Below are 15,450 nucleotides of genomic sequence, written 5' to 3'. Positions count from 1 at the left end.
GTATTAATCTTGCATCACATGTCAAACAGGAAACTTAGCTATATAGAGAAGACTAAGCACAAATAATACAAAAATAGGAGTGCAAGCAAAATGTGGTAAACTGGAAGACTATATGCTTTTCTCCAGGCAGCTGGACCCAACATGGACTTAGGCCTCAAAGTCTGGGCTCTCTAATGTGACATCCCCAAAATGCTGGAAAGTATGATGATGGTCCTAGTCAGGCACAAGCTACTGGAGATACAGGGTGAAACTGTAAAGTAAATTTTCATTCCATGCTTAGAGAGAGATGCCTGAGTAGAAGCACAGCCAAACTCATTCTTTTGCTGGTTTTTCCTGCCTAATGCCCTAGTTATGCCCATTTTCTCTCCATGGCCTGTTCAGAGTCCAGCAGATCTCTGACAGTGAACAGTGATTATGGGAATCCGTGATTACCAGATGACAGTACAGAGTATGTATGAAGTCAACTGTGTAGGTGAAAGAAGCAAGTGTTTTTTTTATTTCTAGAGAAAACCCAGAGAATTACATTAATTCCCCCAAAGTACAGATCTATGCTCTGTTGAGCTTTTGAGACCTTTCCTTAAAGCAGCACATACTGGCCACTGACCAAGATACCAGCCTAACAGCTACATCTCTGATGCTGAGATCCAAAAGGAATTTAGTACAGAACAGCATAAATATAAAGAAGATCCACCACAACAGTTAATTGTTCCTCTAACTCATCTACAAAGCAATGCTTTAAATCATCACAAAAGTCCTTGTTATAATTAAGAAAACGTGGCAAGCCTTCTTTCCCCAATGGTATAGATGTTGACAAAGATAGAATATGCTGACTTGACAAAACATTTTGTTCTGAGATACACACAGAAATTAACTCTCTACTTGCAAATTAGCTCACTGTATTTATTATTTACACCTCTACCTTCTATATCTTCATAAATATACTTTTTAGAAGCACCAGGTTGTGTTTTTAGATTTAGGTGCTTGTTCACTTTATACTTATAATGAATGGTGATTATATGTCCCTTGATTTTTAAATACTTTAAAATGCCTTCAAATAGTTTTTAGGTTTTCCTGAGCTGTTGTTTGACCATGAATATTTAGGAAAATTACTAACAATTTCAGCAGTTTTATGCAAGTGAATTCACTCACTAACACTGCCTGGCATATATAATGGAAGAAAATTTAGCCATATGTTTCTGTCAGGACAGGTACTCTAGCAGTGTAATTTGGAATTGCTCCCCTGAAATTAATTGAACCATGTTGACATACAGCAGTTGAAGATGTAAGCCCTCACCTTTCTTTTTATGGCAATTTCTCTGTACTAGTGCTCTGATAATTTTGTGACTTTCATCTGAAATGCCTCCAATTTAATAATGTATTCAGTTTGCTACATATTTGCTCCTCAAGGTTATGTGAACACTGCTTTGTCTTTCCTGGTGAGTGGGCTGCAGGCACACAAAAAACAAAATAAGTTGTGCTTTATTTAAATCACTTCTACAATTTCTGAACATGAAGCTCCTGCTCATTTAAAACCAGGTCTCTGTTTTTTCTGCACAGCTATAACTATACACTCACAAGAGCTTTAAACTCAATCTCGATGTGGATTTCTTTCACGAAGAAAGCAAAAGCTGCCTTAAGCAGCACCCACTACCACTCTTCTGTGCCCAGCTACTCATTCCTGCCCGTGCACCTACCCCTTCCCTTGTGTTCACATAGAGAGATTGGGAACCTTATCCCAGAAACTAGTCCATTTAAAAAAAAAATAGTTCTCCCATCTGGTTCATGAGTAGCTGCAGGCAGGGAAAGGGATGCTTAAGTTGGCATTGCTCCTGGAAAAAATGACTGTCATACTACGCTCTCACCAGTGTTTCTGAACAAAATTTACAGTATAGGCTCGAGTATTTCAGATCTAATAATGAGTGGGCTTTTTGCTTGTCCCAGCCACTCCCTCCTTGAAAACAGAGTTAGCATTCTGGACTGCATAATAGCTAAAATCTCTAACTTAACAGTTATGACAATATAAATTTCAAATTTTAATCTCTTTTAATCAAATAACCATCTTTGAATCAAAACATCTTCTTTTGAAGAAAGCATATGCTTTTCTTTATATTTTTTTTTCCATAATGAGAAAGCTTTAGAAAAACAGAAGAAGAAAAAAAAAATGGACTCAAACTATTTTTTTTTTTTAAGTTTGGGGCATTTTTTGTTGTTTCCTGAAAAATTCAAAACCACTGAAAAAAATTCTCACCAGCTCTAGATCTGAGAAGACTAAAGAATGCAATGCATGATTGCTCCTATAATGGATATTCTTTTATTCCCTGAAAGGGAAGTAAGCTAACTTTGCAAATAAGACACAGTCTGGTTGCTGATATAATTAGGTTGTATATTGAGTTCCAGAGATGCACTTTGTGTGTTTTCAAGCGAGACACTCAAACCCAGAACTGCCAAGAAGGTTAGCTGCTGCTACAACAAGCACTGTAAAACCTAAGAGTCTGCACATGGCATCCGCCATGTCCTAAGGACAGAAGAGATGGGTGGTTTGCAATGGGGGTCACACTAGACCTAATGCAGCTAATGGGAAATACAGAAGAGACTAAAGTACTTCAAGCCTGTCCTACTGCAAGACAAGCTCTTTGTTTCTCTCCTAAGCTTTTTATTTTTTCTTTTTATTTTATGGACATTATTTAATATTTGCAAGGTTCTTTGAAATCTTTGCATGAAAACACTAGGCAAAGTGTTAATTCATGTTTCTATAATTGACAGTTTTTAATTGTACTGTCTGGTATGAAAGGCATTGTAAATGTAATAGTACACAGTTTAAAATGAAGTAAACCCATTTTATTTTCCTTGAGAAATTTATAACTTGAGCTGAAAAAAGAATAAGTATTCTCATATCTTACATAACAAAAAAAGATTTTTTTTTTTTTAAAGGCTTATTCCTTTCTAAAGGGTTTTCTCATCTCTACCCCTCAAAGACTATAGTAAAGTTAAATGTAGTTATTATATTAGGCCTAGATCTTAATTGCTTTTTCATCAATGGAAGTTTAGTAGGCAGAAAGAGAAGTCAACATCTTGTTGCTAGCGTCTTGTTGCCAGCTGCATTGCAGCCGTTTGGTGTTACACAGTCAGCAATGCTATACCAGTATCTCATTATCAAATCTGTTGGACTTCTTATGCTATCTGGACTCTAGGAGATGAATACAATAAAAGGGTTTATAAAAATATAAGAGATAATAGTACTTAAGAAGAAGGTGTTCTATGAAGATTAGGAAAGTTTTTAAAGCTGTTCTCCTGTAAGTCCATTCTCTCAGACCCGAGAAAGCTGTAGGACAGCCAGAGCATCAGCCCACTGCACTGCACTGATTCTGGAAAGTACTTTTTCACATTTTGTGTGAATGCACAGACAAAGCGAATGATACACACTATGGCTATAAAATATAATATTAGCTATCCATTACTTACAATGCAAATGCAAAACCAAATAAATAACTGTATTACTAAAATACAAAAAAAACCCCACAAAAACCCAAAATGTGCCAGCAGGACACTACAGGTACAAAAGTTCGCAGCGTCAAACAAAGTTCCCTAAGCACATCACCAGTTACTTTCCATGATTGCAACTAGGCAAAGATTAACAATGAAAGAGGTAGCATCCACATATTTCAAGTGAGGCATAGATAAATCTGCTTGCATTTTAAAGATAATGGGAGGTGCAAGAATGAATAAAATATTTTGTCCTTTATGGCAGTGTGTATGTAGTCTGGGATCTTTCACTTCAGGATAATTATGATGTCCCTGTCTTAAGAGCTCACTGGTTTTTGCTGCTTGCTTTATGTTCTCCCTGTCTTGGTATCACAGCTTCACAGGTGATAATGAAATGGCACCACTTCTCTCAAGGACACTTAATTTGAATATTGCCAACAATTGCACAAAATTAAGTTAAAGCACAAACCAATAATAACCTCTCCATTTGCAGTCCACGCAATACTGTCAGAATGTAGAACGCACAAAGAAATGCGACCAAAGCTGCTGAAGGTGCTATGGTGATGCCACAGTTCATCCCCTACTAATTTGGTATTAATGAGGGTATTATAGCTGCTATCAAAAAGTAGAGAGGACAATATTTTTTACCCTTTTAGGGGCTGAAAGGCTTGGAACCACACACTTCTTAACTCAATAGCCTTGAAATTAATCCAGGATTATTCAACTGCATGAGAATTGTTAGAAGACTGGAAACAACATCCCGTACTCTGTCTTTTTATTGTAACCTTCCTCATAGTATCATCTTGCAGTGAAACCTGAATATCCTAATGGGATTAAACATAAAAGAAAGTCAGGAAAAAATGTTGCTGGATTAGAATTCTAACTGAAGCCTTCTGTGAGAAAGACCACACCACTGTCAGTGACCTTTCTCTCCCCATGTGTGATCCCAGTTGTGCCTAGTCAAGTGTCCAAAGGAGACTCCATCAGTTCACGCTGTATTTATCCTTTTGCTCCTAAAACAGGTGTCTTGTTACTAAGAGAACAAGCATTCATGCCATTGATCAGGGTGTATTAACCCGCCCTGCAAGAGCGCATAATGTTCTCTGACAGGAAAAGCAGAACGTAATGATGCTATTTAAGACCTGAGTTTTGTATTGATAAAATACATCACTCTAAGCAAAAGGCAATAAATTCTGTTCTAGCAAATAGGGAAAAGGGGAAAAAATGCAGGCTTTTTAGTGTTTTAAAATGCCATTTCTATCTCCAGCTCCAGCTTTCATTTGTTTTTTAAATGCACTCTCTGATAAGTTTGCCTTTAACATATCTAAAAAAAATGTTTTAGAATCTCATACTGTATCTTCACAGTCCTCATTAGATACCACAAGAATGCTTTTCATCTCATTTTTACTCTAAACTCCTGGAGTCCTCCCTAGCTCTGAGCAATTATATTAATTAGAGAGTAGTTATTCACAGATGAGCAGAAAATCGAGCTCAATCAAAATAAACTTCTAAAACACTTTTCATTTTTATCATTCTAGATCTCTTTGCCTTCACAGTGCTTCAAAGATTCATACTCAGTTTCATAAATGCTATCATAAAACATTAACAACAGTGTAAACTCTAGTGTGGGAGGATGTGTATGACATTGAATTCCTGTTCCTACACCCAGATACATGCCCCAAATTGGGCAACGAGAGGAGCTTTCCTCACATCAGCTTTCCACACACAGCCAGTGTGTTCTCCTAGTAATATAACTCCAGCTCAACCTATCACTGCTCTCCTTTTCATACTAATTCACACCTAAGGTGTCAGGCAAATTGCTGTACACCTGAACTGAAATCTTAGGTATTATATGTTTTTATTCTTATTCATTTTAATGCAGCAACTATTAGATCTAGTGCTGAGCCACTACGAAGAGCAAGAAGATGGTCCTTGACCTTTTGAACTTGTAAGATAAGTGCAAGAGAAGAGACAAAGAATAGGTAGAGGGCCAGACAGCACCACAATCAGGTATTCCGATCAGCAGTCAGTAGGCTATGACTACTACATACATTTTCCCTGACAGTTCTGATTTGCAGATTGAGATAATTATTGTCAACATACATACAATTTGCTATCAACATTTATAATCTCTTTGGCTCCTGTTTTAAGCCCCAGTGCTTATTTCTCCACAAGAAAAGAAAAATCCCTCTTGATCTGTCCCATCACATAAAATGCTCTACCTTCTCCCACCCTGGTCTCCCAACCTCTTCTGCAGTACATAGAAAGAATCCGGAGAAGGGAAATAAGTTTTACAAAAAGGATATATTGATATATAACGATCTTCGTAAAGAAGGTGATAAATAAAGATATGATTAGACATTCAACATGAACATGGATGACAGTTTCAACACTATGGTTTTGAAAATCCTGCTTCCTGGTTTCAGAATTAATTGTGATGAAATATGTTCCTCCTGGATGCTCTAATATTTAGAATGAACCCACCAAACCTTTTAATCTGCCTAAAATCCCACAGACAAAAGCACTGCCCTTGATTATGATTTACCATGTCACTTCCCTCTTTGAATCAACTGGGTTACCTTTGCCCACCATATCAAGTACCAATGTTTAGTCCTCAGACTTTGGAATCCAAACAGCTCTGCTCCAGCCTGCATCCCAGGTTTTCTATCTTACGAAGAATATCTTTATCACCATAGTTTCACTAACGGAAAGCTTCACTGTTCCTTTCTTTCATTATCTTTCTTCCAATTTTGTATCTACTTCAGCCCGAGCTCCCCTTCTCCAGCCCCTTTTTGGCCATATTGGACAGACCCTCACCCTTTTTTTCATTCAAGAGACCCACTGCTTCCTAAGGATTGTTATTTGTTAGCAGTAATATATTTGCATTCCCAAACTTATATTTGGATAAATGTGATGCAAGCAGCAATCATCCCTTCCTTCAGAATCATCAGTGAGTTTTTTCCACTGTGTTGGTCTTCTAGAATAAACATTTTTCATTCATAAATTATCTAGCAGCATTTGTCTTGAACACTGATAAACACACCATCATCATAAATATCTTTCTTGGTAAAAGGATTTCCATGGCTCCAGTGTCATAGAGAGACAGTTATGAAAACTGCAGTCTACCCACTGCGGGATAGAGAAGGACTGTTTTCTCACAAGCAAACAACAGCTCTCTGATGGGTAAGGTTTTAGCTGACCAAAGTAAGGATTAATTAACCTGGAGCTCTCAAATACATGGTAACTGTAACGGGTACTTACGCTGGACTTGACTTACTTTTTATATCCAAAACATTGTGTAAATGCTGTATTTCATACAATTATAGCATTTAGAAGGCAGATTCTAATCTCACCAAAACTGACTCTACACCAGCTTTGGCCCATGTACCCTAATTTATACCACTGGATGAACAGAAACCAGTTAAATTCACTATTAATTTGTACAGCAAAAGAATATAGAGACAGTACCTGCACAAACCCACACATCATGTAGTCATCAAACAAAGGCAGACTAGGGCGGTCCTCTCGATAAATTGTGATTTTGTAGCTGCTCACAACCTGAGGACTGGGCTGGGAATCATCTGTTACGAGAACGATGACTTTGTTCAATCCAAGGCCAAGGGGGTAGTTAGCAATGCTGCAAGGCAAAACAGGAAAGAAGTGGAATAAACACTAAAGAAACAAAGATTTACACTGCTTTATCTATAGCAGCTAAACTTTACTTGCTCCTTGAGGCTTCTGTTTCTAACATTTTCTTTCCCTTTCTTACAAAATACATATGATTTTAAATAAAAAAAATGTAAAATAAGATTTCTAACAATTTACAATTCTTTCAGGAAGACAAAATACTAACAGTGAAATTTAGTGAAAGCAGCTTCAGTGGCAGTGGCAACAATTCTGACAGTAAATCTATGAATGAAGCCAGTAGGGACAATAATTCCTGGCAGGTCCAAGTTCATGGTGAAGTCAGCAGGGAGACAAACAAAATCAGAGGTGTCAGCTAGCTGTTGAAATTGTCCACTAGCCAAATGCAATGGAGTCCCAGACAAACTGCTCGGAGTGACAGACATGAGCAAAGCGGGACTGTGCTCTTCTTCCCTTGGCAGGGAAATGAGAAATGCTGAAAGACATAGAACCTGCACATCTAAGGGCTTTTACTTTTCAGTGTAAAGGACATAGTGCTATTCTGTTTTCCTTTTACAAGGAAGAAATCTCTTAAGTTTTTCACATGTATCCATGCTGACTGCCAAGGTGGTTAACATTAAAACACTAAAAAGTTGGGTGGAAGAATTTTATGGGAGCTTCTTTTGAAACAATAAATCAAGACTAATTTCTTATTGAAAATACAGGAAACATATTAGGCATTAGATCAGTAACAACTGTACAGACTGTCTGGTTATTAGCAGACATTCTAGGCTAAAGCATCTGCTTCAGTCAAAAGATGGTGTGTTGCATAAACTCTTCATGCCATGAAGCAAAGCTAGCTCTTTAATAGTTAAGGATTCTTCCTCCCAAGCGAATCATCGTTCCTGCTCTCCATTTTATCCACTAATGGCTAGTATGTAAATAAGCCAGTAGTCTGGTTCTGAGGTACTTGACCCAGATAAATGAACACTTTTTGTCCCTCCCAACATCCAAAACCAGGTCATGCCCAGAATTCATATTGGGATTGTCCCTGGCACATGTTGCTGTCTGTGAGAGAGCTGGTTGGGAAAGCCAAAACTGTGCCAATGATCATAGAGGCAATTAAACATCATGGATGATTGTGGGTCAGTGCTCAAACCTGATGTTTAGTGATGACTTTACTCTCTCCCCTATCCTTCAGCTTTATACTTCTCTAAAAGATCAGATAAGCTGGGACTCTTGCTGATGACATGATGAGCCATTTAGTGGATGAGGGAAAGATGTTGTCTACCCAGACTTTAGTAAAGCCTTTGACACCGTTTCCCACAGCATTCTCCTGGAGAAACTGGCTGCTCGTGGCTTGGATGGGCATACTCATCACTAGGTAAAAAAATGGCTGGATGGCCAAACCCAAAGAGTTGTGGTGAATGGAGTTAAATCCAGTTGGCAGCCGGTCACAAGTGGTGTTCCCCAGGGCTCAGTACTGGGGCCAGTTCTGTTTAATGTCTTTACCAAGGATCTGGATGAGGGGATTGAGTGCACCCTCAGTAAGTCTGCAGATGACACCAAGTCGGGTGGAAGTGTTGGTGTGCTGGAGGGTAGGAAGGCCCTACAGAGGGACCTGGACAGGCTGGATCCATGGGCTGAGGCCAACTGTATGAGGTCCTGCACTTGGGTCACAACAACCCCATGCAATGCTACAGGCTTGGGGAAGAGTGGCTGGAGAGCTGCCCAGCAGAAAAGGACCTGGGGGTGTTGGCTGACAGCCAGCTGAATATAAGCTGGCAGCATGCCAAGGTGGCCAAGAAGGCCAATAGCCTCCTGGCTTGTATCAGGAATAGTGTGGCCAGCAGGACCAGGGAGGTGATCGTCCCCCTGTACTTGGCACTGGTGAGGCTGCGCCTCAAATACTGGGTTCAGTTTTGGGCCCCTGACTACAAGAAGGACATTGAGGTGCTGGAGCGTGTCCAAAGAAGGGCAACAAAGCTGGTGAAGGGTCTAGAGCACAAGTCTTATGAGGAGCGGCTGAGGGAGCTGGGGTTGTTTAGTTTGGAGAAGAGGAGGCTGAGGGGAGACCTTACTGCTCTCTACAACTACCTGAAAGGAGGTTGTAGTGAAGTAGGCGTTAGTCTCTTTTCCCAAGTAACAAGGGACAGGATGAGAGGAAATAGCCTCAAGTTGCACCAGGGGAGGTTTAGGTTGGACATTAGGAAAAACTTCTTCACTGAAAAGGTTGTCAAGCATTGGAACAGGCTGCCCAGGGAAGTGGTTGAGTCCCCATATGTGGAGGTATTTAAAAGATGTGGCACTTAGAGACATGGTTTAGTGGTGGATGTGGCAGTGCTAGGTTAACAGTTGGACTCGATGATCTTAAGGGTCTTTTCCAACCTAAATGACTCTATGATTCTATGACAATCCCTTATAATACAATTCTGACAAAAATGGATCATTCTGAATGAGTAAACTTGAACTTATTTCTTCTTTCGAGCCCAGCTGCCCTACTCTGACCTATGTAAGCAGACTGCTGGCTGAGGTACCAAGCCCAGCAAGGCAGTAGCTTAGGCCACAGTGCAAAATCAAAGCCTGGATATGAAAGCTCAAATTCTTTGCAATCTACTGTGTGCAGTGTAATGATGGTCTGTTTCCACCCAGCTTTGGTGCTGTCAGTGACTGGAGAAGTTGGGGAAGACGCTAGCAACTGTGCACTCTGTAAAGCTAGGGTTAATTATGGCTTGAGAACATATTACCATTGCCTTCAGGACATTGACAAATAAATACAAATTTCTGAGTGTTGAACTCCCTCTGAGTTTCCTGTGACTAATCTATAGGCATTCTGTGCTTTTGGAAACATAAAACAATTCTGTAATATTCTGACATGCTTCCAAAGTTAAGGACACTTTAATTTTTACACTCATATTTTGTTGCTCATACCTTGGCCCTTTCTTCTCGTCAAGGTGTACTTGGCATTGACAATTAGAGGGTTCTGCTCCTATCTTCACCGTCACCATGTCGAATGGGACTTCTGCATAATATTCTTTTATCTTTGGGTTAAACTGAGGATTCAAGTCCAGCTGTGGACTGGTGAAGATCTGCCTGATATGAGATAGGGTATCTTTATCTGTTCCAAGAAGGCATCAAAGAAAAAACTGTGAAATGTATGAACATTTTTAAGTAACATGCAACTTCTGGCAGATTGATAACATGTACAGTGGCAAGATTTTTAATGCCTGGTCACTCTGAGACTGAAAATCCTGCTGCAAGGTCTTAATGGAGTTTGTATTGGCACTTGAGAGAAATTTTTAGACCCTGGAGGGATTTTAATCATTCAATGCCCAATGACTCTAGTCAGAGTCACAAAACTCAAAGTCTGAGTAAGCCTTTGAAAATGCAAGGATTAGGTCTGGGAGATCCTGTCTCCAGTTGGTTAACTGAAACTTAAAGAAGAGTTAGGCCAAAATTCATAGCCTACTTAGGTACCAGCCTGTGTACAGGATTTATGTACATGTGTAATTGCCAATAAAAATCAAAATAAGTTAGACATACTCTTACTGTTCATAAGAACAAGTCACATGGAGATATCTAGACCCATGGGGTCATTTGCAGTACAGCTGGAAGAATGTTTTATTAAAATTCCTAAATCAACAAATTCCAGCTCCTTCCCTGTGTATGAAATCTCCACAATCAAATCCTATTTGCACAAATGTATCCTTTATTTTGTAGTGTTTGCCAAATGACTCATGAGAATAATTATTTGCTGGCAAACCACTTATGACAAATATTTTAATCCAACCTATTGGATTCAGATTTACAGTATAATTACACATTCAAAACTTTCTTTCCACATATATTCTCTAGTATGTGTTTAAAACTGGGTACTTAGAAAATACTCCATCCAGGAAACTCTTTTACTATAATATCTGAAAAATCTTGTGGCTTAAAACATGGCTTAAAAGGGTCATAAAAGATGCAAGCAGTTCTCTGTAGGCCTTTTCTACCTCAAAATATCTGCCTTGAGAAACAAAATAGGGCAATTTCAGCACTCTCTTGCATGGATTAAAATGTAAAGGAAGTTAGAGTGGAAGAGGAGAATTTGGGCTAGATTTGTAGGGGAATAGAGGCTTATAAGTTGCCACACAGAAGGTATTTCAAAAAATCCTACAGATGAGTATAAAGAGTTCTCCAGATCCTGTATGCCTTACCTAGAAATGTTATCTCACTATTAGCTTAAAAATGAGAGGGAATTTTCAAAATAAAATGAAGTGAGGTATTTTCAAAATAAAATAAGCAATTGGAATGGCGATGCCAGTCAGCCAGCCCAGGAGCATTTCTGGCCTCTGACTGACACAGAGGAGTTCCTGGAGGCACCATGAGATCAGTAACAGAGGGCAAACGAGGATCAATGGGTAGAAAAACCTTTCCACTGCAGAGCAATTGTTTCACATTTATAAAGCGACCCCTCAGACAAGGTGTCGATGTGGAAGGCAGCAGAAAGCATTGCTCCCACCAAAGACAAATATACTTTACATCTTTATGTATCATTAAATATACTTTAAATATTCCTACAAGCAGATATTTTAGAAAAGCTCTTCATGTCTTAAGCAGCTCTTTAAAACTCCACCACTGAGCTGAAGACTGGCCTTATACAAGGCTGATTAAAATCCATACAAGTTTAAAGGTTATTCCACAAGAACAAATGTATGCTAAAGTTCTTGGAAATAAGGGGCAAAAGTCTATTGAAGTGCTGCAAGGGATCAATGAGTGCTGGAATACTCACATTAATATGCACACATAGCAATGTTTAACTTCGTGCTTGAGGCTTATTTAACATAATAGTCCAATTATTGAGTGATTCATAAACATTCTTGCTACTTAAAAATCCTTTTTTTTTTTTTACATAACAGCCCACAGCCACTCCATTCACTGAAAGGTTATGCAGGAAAACCCAAGAAATTTGTTAAAGTAATCTCTCTTTCTTCCCCTTAGTGGTCTAGAAAGACTTTGACTTACCGTAACTGCATTGTCTTTCTTTAGTCTTACTGGCATCATCCAATGCTGAAAGATAAACAGAAAAAATTAATAATTTTCTGCTCTAAGCCTGATTCACAATCCTATAGGAGAAGGAACTCTCATTGTGTTAATTATAAAAAATACAGAGTACTTTTATTCTTTTCAGTGTGAGATCTTTGCTTTAGGCCCATGAACACTGCTCATCGGCTGAGCAGAACAACTTACACAGATAAGGAAGAAATTGGTCTTTTATATGTAGTAAGCCAAGACCTTCCAGCTGGAATTCAAAACAATGTAATCTAAATCATACATGTTGTCATCAGAAGGAGCACAAATAGGAAAAACATACCATATATAAAAGACCTTACTCTGATCCCTTACCTTCATGATTCTTCCTGAAGTAAGAAGGAACATTCTGCTTAGGACTCGCATGTTCTTGAGAAGAATTCCTGTCAATTCAATAGCAGACATATTTCTACATGAATGGAAGGAACAGAAACCATGGAACATTTTTCAAAAATTTCTATGTGACAGCCCAGGACACATGGTATTTTAATATTCTCTATGGAAAGATGAACCTTCTGGATTCACGTTCCCAGCATTAGCAATATTACCTGAATGAACATGACAGAAAATATACATTCCATAATAAATGGTAGCATATAACATGAAAAAAGAAAACCAGAAATAAATTTCAAAACTTAGTTGTGTTGCTGGGAAAAGGAAAAGTGGATATAGCCAAGAATAAAATAACCCAAACCATATCTCTTAACTGTTTGTATGATTCTTTTTTGTATATATTTGAGGTTAAAGTTAGACTTTGTTCAAAAAGAATTAAATATAAATGAAGGCCTGTGTCAAGGTGAATATCTGTACTGACATTTAGCATTAATTCATATAATGGAACATATATGTGTTTTGATTTGTTTGCTAACTCAAAACAAATCACACGATCAACGTCCAGAGTATATATATATAAATCCTTAGTGAAAAAAGACAAGTCAACGGCAACAATTCGGCAGTGGTGCCCGTATTGCTAAATCTGCAGATTTTTTTTCTTTCATGTAGCATTTTGGGAGCATAGTAGAAGAAAGGCAGTAGGCTTCTCTCCAATCCATGTACTGGACCTCTGGCTGATAAGACCTTTTTCGAGGTCCATTAGCATTTCTTGAAACTTTCACATGCTTTCCTCCCTGTGTTTTCCATAGAAGGAAAGAAGCTGGCAGACCTGTGTGTGTCTGTATGCGCATGAACATGTAGTTTTGAGCTTGCAGTGTCTAGACACTGCCCTGATTTCATGCACATTCAAAGGAGGCACTTAACAAACTCTTAGAAATTTTGTTTTCCAAGTTATAAGTCATTTTGCACCCCTCTTTCTGCTTGTCAAGGAAGTAATGGCTAACACCTGTCAAATACATTTTTTCTCTCCACTGTTCCTTTTTTCATTGTCCAGTCCCAAATCTTATTGTAAGGTGAAAACAAGATGTTTTAACTATAAAATGCCAGACTTTTGTTTAGCCAGACGACACCTCAGGAGTGTGGCAGCCACCACCGGCTCCAGCTTGCAAAGGAACTGCATGACCTGCACATGTCAATTCTCTAAAGAGATTGAGGTTATCATCAGACAACATTGAGACATATAATAACTCTACCTAATTGCAGCAGGGTATCAAAATGTAATATTCAGAAATGACATTACAGAAAGATACTCAGATTACTGTATTTATCTCTGCTGAGGACTGGACTTTTTAGTCATCAGCACCATGAAGTTTTCCTTTGTCCAAGCTCCTTGCAGCTGGCAGGACTGAGGAACAATGCAGTTATGAAGCTCTTCCTCAGGCAGGGAGCAGCTGAGATCCTGGACTCTGAACAGTCCTTTCCTTCACATGCTGTTACTCAAGACCTTCATCTGAATGAGCAGCCCCTTATTTACTTAGTACCTTGGAGGAGCTATCAAGTGCAGATGTGCGTGTTGCCTACATGCTTTGCAATTAGCTCTAATGAAACTAATGACTATATGTCAGGTACCCTAGGTGGGTGCATGCTTGTGATTGTACCTTTTGAGAGACCCCTGCTATGTACATCATGAACTATTGACAGTGAACCTGTCCTTTAGGAATCTCTCTGATTCAGCAAACAAAAAAGTGAAAGGAATGACAGCAGCAATAGTAATGTAGCTCTGATGGTGTAAGCAATCAGAGACATAAACAATGAAGGGTGTATAGAAATAGATAATATCTTTCATAAGATTAAAACATAAAATGGAAAAAATCTGGTCACTTTTGGGACCTCTGATGCATGTGTTAGTTGTGGATGGTCTAATATTTAATGGGTCATAAAGTCAATGTTAAGACCGTATTTCAGTGTTCAGTAGAGTTATGATTTTTATTTCTTCAGATGATGTTTTGTAGGTCTCTCTTGAAAATGAGGAGCCACTGGAGGTAATTTTGTGAAGCATGATCACTAGCAATTTTTTTCTGTTTGACTAACTGGCAGTGTGAACTCTGTTTTGTAGAGTGTTTGCTTGGCTTCAGTCACAGAGTTTCCATGAGGGCATTTGGTTCACTGAATGAAGTATCTTGTGCTGATCTTCAAAAGAGAAATACAACATTGCACACTCGAGTGGGATTGGTTTCCTGGTAGTTAATACCAACTGTCTCTCTCCTTCCCTCCTTCTGTCCTTCTCTCTCTCATTTTTCTCATTGCAGATCAGTGATCTTATCCCAGACTCCCTTGCTGTTGTCTTCTTCTGCTTCATAGTCTGAACCATGTTTGTTTCTCAAACCACCCAGGTGATGAGCATGACCAAGTTAAACTCCAAGGAATTATTTTCAACCCAAATTCAGTTTGAGGGCTGCTGCTTCTATTTTGACCTAACAAAGGGCTTGCATGTCGGAAGCTAGTAACGCTTTTCCAAATATATCAGTTGATTTCATAAAAGCATTTGCAACTTTATTGACCTGCTTAGGCTTTTGTCTCATGCAAATACAAAAGGGTTAGCGTTTCTCTCTAATCTGATTCTCCCATGCTACTCTGCTGTCTGACATGGCCAAACATACTTGCCACAATACTTCATAGCCCCTATTCTAAAAGACAGTAATGATGTATGTCTTAGTCATATCACAAGTTGAACCTGCATAGAGTTGAAAAACAGTGCACAAACAACACAGAAAATTAATTTCAGTGCACATGTTAGGTAGTACAACTCCATCACTTTCAAAGAACTTTGTCATGTGTTATACCAATACATCTGTGATGGTCATTCTCACCTAGGCCGTAACCATTTCATTATAGTTTGAGATGAGTTTCTAGAGTTCTTCTTACTTCTCCTGTGGA

General features: G+C 38.7%; 1 protein-coding gene across 1 annotated transcript in view; it reads right to left on the bottom strand.

Moving 5' to 3' along the window:
* CPED1 (cadherin like and PC-esterase domain containing 1) overlaps positions 1–15,450 on the bottom strand; it is a 156,999-nt gene that overhangs the window by 67,912 nt on the left and 73,637 nt on the right. The window contains exons 13-17 of the mRNA XM_082309243.1: positions 15,384–15,443; positions 12,496–12,563; positions 12,115–12,159; positions 10,039–10,225; positions 6,952–7,120 (exon numbers count right to left, since the gene is read on the bottom strand). Coding sequence (XP_082165369.1) covers positions 6,952–7,120; positions 10,039–10,225; positions 12,115–12,159; positions 12,496–12,563; positions 15,384–15,443 — 529 coding nt within the window. The remainder of the gene's footprint in view (positions 1–6,951; positions 7,121–10,038; positions 10,226–12,114; positions 12,160–12,495; positions 12,564–15,383; positions 15,444–15,450) is intronic.

This window comes from Platalea leucorodia (genome assembly GCF_965183815.1).
Source record: "Platalea leucorodia genome assembly, chromosome: 4".
Taxonomy (NCBI): Eukaryota; Metazoa; Chordata; class Aves; order Pelecaniformes; family Threskiornithidae; genus Platalea; species Platalea leucorodia.
The sequence above is the reverse complement of the archived record's forward strand: the minus strand, read 5'-3'. Positions and strand labels throughout refer to the sequence as shown.